At 51.2% G+C, this 4,482-nt stretch overlaps 1 protein-coding gene across 1 annotated transcript; it reads left to right on the forward strand.

The window, feature by feature from the left end:
* The first annotated feature begins 2,961 nt into the window (after positions 1 to 2,961).
* Positions 2,962 to 4,128, forward strand: LOC122235420 (UPF0472 protein C16orf72). The gene has a single exon (XM_042974806.1). It carries the CDS (start codon positions 2,982 to 2,984, stop codon positions 3,822 to 3,824), a length of 843 nt encoding a protein of 280 aa, XP_042830740.1. The 5' UTR covers positions 2,962 to 2,981; the 3' UTR covers positions 3,825 to 4,128.
* The last annotated feature ends 354 nt before the right edge of the window (positions 4,129 to 4,482 follow it).

A 4,482-nucleotide genomic window follows, 5' to 3' on the forward strand; every position in this document is an offset into this window, starting at 1 on the left:
GCACTGAGAAATGCCAAAAATTAGACGCCCCTAGGTTGGTGTCCTAACTTATTTTCTGAAACTATTTCCCCCTGGTTGATATTAAACCTTGTCTGTGACATCTAGTTTATGGAAGAATGGGGCAGCGGCCAAGGAATATTTTTTCCTTAGAATGAGAAAACTCATTCCTAAACCATGTCAGTATTTTTAAACATCAGAAGTCCCCCTCTCCCCCAAACACACACAGATAACATCATTTCCTGACAGCTGCTTAAAATAATCTTAGGGTTTTTTTGTTTTGTTTCTATTTTCTATTCTGTTTTTTTTTTTTTTTAATTCCTGACATTTTAGACTTTTATGGGAACAAAATTAATCTCAGATAGGATATCTTAGAAACGTACTCTTTGCCACTGGAAGAAATGATAAACCATGAAAAATTTTTGGTGTGATTTTTCTGACACCTCTTCCGTATACAATCATTTTCTCTGTGGAAGGAGCTGGAGGCTAATTGAATTAGAATTTTTCCCATTCATTGTTTTGTTTAAATGTGTTAAGGGCAATAGTGAAAAATATTACAAGTCTACCATTATTTCTCAGAAAGAACATATTCCCACACAGTCGTCTGGCTCTATTATAATAATTTGGTGCAATGGTTTTAAAAGTAGTGGGGTGATAATAATTAGGGTGTGCGACACAGAAATTTCAATGCTGGATTCAACATTTCACCATGCCGACTGGGGCTAGTCAGCTCTAAGTACTAATTAACTAATTAATCAGGTGCTGAGACGAACTGAATGGAGGACACCAGCCAGACAACTCAAGCCCAAGCATAAGGTTGTGCTCTTTCAAAGACAGCGCGGTCTTTCTTCTTGGTTTTTTAACCCAATCAAAAATGAGGGGAGAAAATAGGATATGGTGTCCTACTGTCAGTCGTGTCAATCCAGGCTTTTTTACTTAGAGAAAATAAAATAAAACCTGTGCCACTGATGATAACTGCGAGGCGCCATGTGCACAGCAACCCCCAAACCTCTGGCAAACTCACTGTCTCCTTGGCCATGAACTATTTCAGGGCCGGTATATGTGGGTGTGTGTGAGAGGAGGGGGAATCTGCCTTCTCGGAGTTTTCTACGTTGTATTTTTTTTAACGTTGGAGAATGAGAAATGTAGTTCTCCTTTTGGGCTGATCTTAGGTCTTTGCCTCATCCCTCGTTTATGTAAATGAGAAGAGTCCAATTACACATATGGAAAAAGGGTTTAATGAATCGTGAAAAAGCCTGGTTTGCAGAGAAAGGGCACAATCCCCTCTTCTTCTTCTTCTTCCCTTTTATATTTAACTTAGAAACATGTATTTCTTTTAAGGAAGATGATAAAGCTTAATGATTAGATCATTTTATTTTATATACTCATTTTCATATTTGGGAATTATGAAACATATTTCGCTAGGAGATTTAGCCTCCTTTATCTTTGTAAGGCTTTATGGAGCCCTGGCAAATACTGTCTTCCACAGAAACTGTGAAATTCTAACTTTTTTCTTACATTAAAAAAATTATTGCATGCTAGTTTCTCCCATTTTTGATGTTATCCTTAGCTCAGTGATCATTTTTCTTCTGTTAACACAGTTTGCTCTGGAATTGTCTGCACTGAAAAAGAACTGCATCATTATAGGAGGGTTGTTACTGAACAGAGAAAAGACCGTGGTTTCTTAGGTGTAGCTTAATTTTGGTATTATTATGATGTTTTACCTACCTATATGGGTGTTGAATTAGGCAAGCTTTTTTTTTTTTTTTTCCTTTCCTAAAAGGCAGAATTTTACACTAGAGCGTGTTTGGGATTTCATTTTCCTATTCCCACCCCCCCCCCCCAAGTTCTTCATCTTGGAATTTTCAGTAGTTGAAAGGAGACCACAGAAAACCCCCAACCCATTTTTTTTTTTTTTTTAATGACCAAAAACCTTGCAAGAATACGGAGGGGGAAAAAAAAATCATTACCATTTCTGACATGACTCTTAGAATCTGATAAGTATGCAACTAGCCCAGAAGAGGTGCTTTGCAGCGCCAGCGGGAAAGTTCTAAATCACGGCTGTAGGTGCCTTCCAGAGACCTAATCCAACCACCTCATTTGGCACTTGGGGAAACTGAGGCCGAGGGAGCGTGGCAGGGGGGGAGGGCGCGTTATGCTATATGGACTTTCCTCCGCAAAATACCGCGTCGACCCACGGAAAACACTTTTCTTGGGTACCTACGGTGTCGAAGGCATTGCAGGGATTCACACCGCCTGCCCTTTCACGGGAGCCATGCCCTTTCCACTACCCCCCCCCCCCCGGCCTTCCCGGATCGGCGCCCTGGATGTGATCGACACCATGAAGTTGCCCCATAATCCTCTCTGGCAACATAGGATGTAAAATTTGATCAGCTCATTGGACGATGGCGACAAGTCTCAAAAATGTGTGAAAAGGGGGCCAAGTGGTAGGCAGGCGCCGCGTTGGGGCAGCGCTGCAGCCGGTCCCCCTCCGAGTTCTCGGTACGGCGGCGGCGGCGGCGGCGGAGCGGGGGCTGGGGCCGGGCTGCGGGGCCGCGGCGGCGGCGGCGGCGGCGGCGGCGGCGGCGGGGACCGAGGCGGCGGCGGGGAGGCCGCGGCGCCGTGGGGGGGCGCTAGGAGCGGCCCGCGGGGCCGGAAGGGGGCAGCAAGGCGGCGCCGGCGGCTGCGGAGTTCTCTCCGCGGCGTAGCTGGGGGCCGGGCCGGGCGGGGCGGGGCGTGCACCGGGGCCGCGGGCGGCGCGCGCCGGAACAGTTGGCCTCGGGGCCCCGCTGCCCGCGCGACCGCCCGCCGGCGCACGCGGAGGAGGTGGCGGCGGCGGCCGCAGGAGGAGGAGGGCAGCGCGGAGCGGGAGGTGAGGCGGAGGTGGAGGAGCAGGAGCGGGAGCGGGAGCGGGAGCAGGAGCAAGAGCGAGGCGGAGCAGGCGGCGGCGGTGGAGGAGAAGAGCGGCCAGGAGGAGGAGGAGGATGGAGGAGCAGCCGAGGGAGGGCGAGGCCGAGGTCGCGGAGCACTGGTTCTCCAAGTGGGAACGCCAGTGCTTGGCCGAGGCCGAGCAGGAGGAGCAGCTGCCCCCGGAGGTGGAGGACGAGGCGGCCGCCGAGGCAGCGGGGCTCAAGAGCGAGCAGCAGAGGCTGTGGCACCTCTTCCAGATCTCTGCCACCGCCGTGGCCCAGCTCTACAAGGATCCCGGCTGCCAACAGCCAGGACTGTCCGTGTGGGACCCCTTCCAGAACGCGGCCATGGCCGTGACCAGTCTGTACAAAGAGAGCGGGGACGCCCACCAACGAAGTTTTGACCTGGGCGTCCAGGTTGGCTACCAGCGTCGCATCAAAGACGTGCTGGAGTGGGTGAAGAAGGGCCGGAGCACCATCCTCCGCGAAGACCTCATTAGCTTCCTGTGCGGCAAAGTGCCCCCCGCCCCGCCCCCGCCGCGCACCCCCAGGACGCCCCCGAAGCCGCCCGCCTCGGCCACCAGCCCGGCCGCCGCCACCGATGCCGGCTCGGCCGTCGAGGTCGACCTGCAGCCTTTCCACGAGGCCATCGCCCTGCATGGCCTCAGCGGTGCCATGGCCAGCATCAGCGTGCGAGCCGGTGCACCCGGGTCCCCGCCCCAGGCCAGCGGTGTCGCCGGCAGCGTGGCCGGCGGCGGGCGCCGGAAAAGCAGCCCCCTCGAGGACGACTCGAACCCCTTCAACGCCGAAGAACTGGCCCTCCGCCTGGACAGCGGGGGGACCCGCAAGCGCCCCTCGGCCCAGTGCAGTGACAGTGTCACAGGCTCCCCAACCCACAAGCGCAACCGACTGTTCTGAACGGCGTCGTTGGCCACCAGCCGCCATCTTACTTGAGCATTAACTCGACTGTCAACGTGCTCGGCGAAAGGACACTCGCGACCGTCTCTTTCTTCTCCAAGTTCAACAGAGATTTCTGCCAAGTACGCCGTAAAGAAACTTTTAAAGTACTCTACAAGAGGCCTCGGATGACTCTGACTTTCCCAAACATCTAATCCTAGCAGAGAACAAGTATTATGTAGTCGTTTAGCAAGATCAGAAGAAACCAGAAATATTTGGTCAGAGCGGGAGCCTGGTTTATCTTGTTCACAGTTATATTCCTTAGCACCGAGTACAGTTGCTGGTGCTCAATAAATGTTTGTTGAGTGAATAAATGTGACCTTATTTAAAATTCTTAAAGGGGAAGGACTAACAGGTGTTTACTTGGTTGTAGGATACTTTTATCCGTTGTTGTTAGGTTCTTTGCTTTAGCCGTTTTTGCCAGTTCGATTACATGTTATCAAAACGTAAAACTTGGCACCTTGGTGAAATCTGCAGCTTTCTATTTTTGCTCCACTTTACTATGCACATAATTTGTACAGAGTGTCCAAGTAATACATATTAGGCAGTGAGGTGCTTTTGTCTTAAAGAAATAGCTGCTTATTTTGGTGATTGTGTGGTGGTGCAAAGGGGTCCTGTT

Source organism: Panthera tigris, chromosome X, assembly GCF_018350195.1.
Source record: "Panthera tigris isolate Pti1 chromosome X, P.tigris_Pti1_mat1.1, whole genome shotgun sequence".
In the NCBI taxonomy this organism is placed as follows: Eukaryota; Metazoa; Chordata; class Mammalia; order Carnivora; family Felidae; genus Panthera; species Panthera tigris.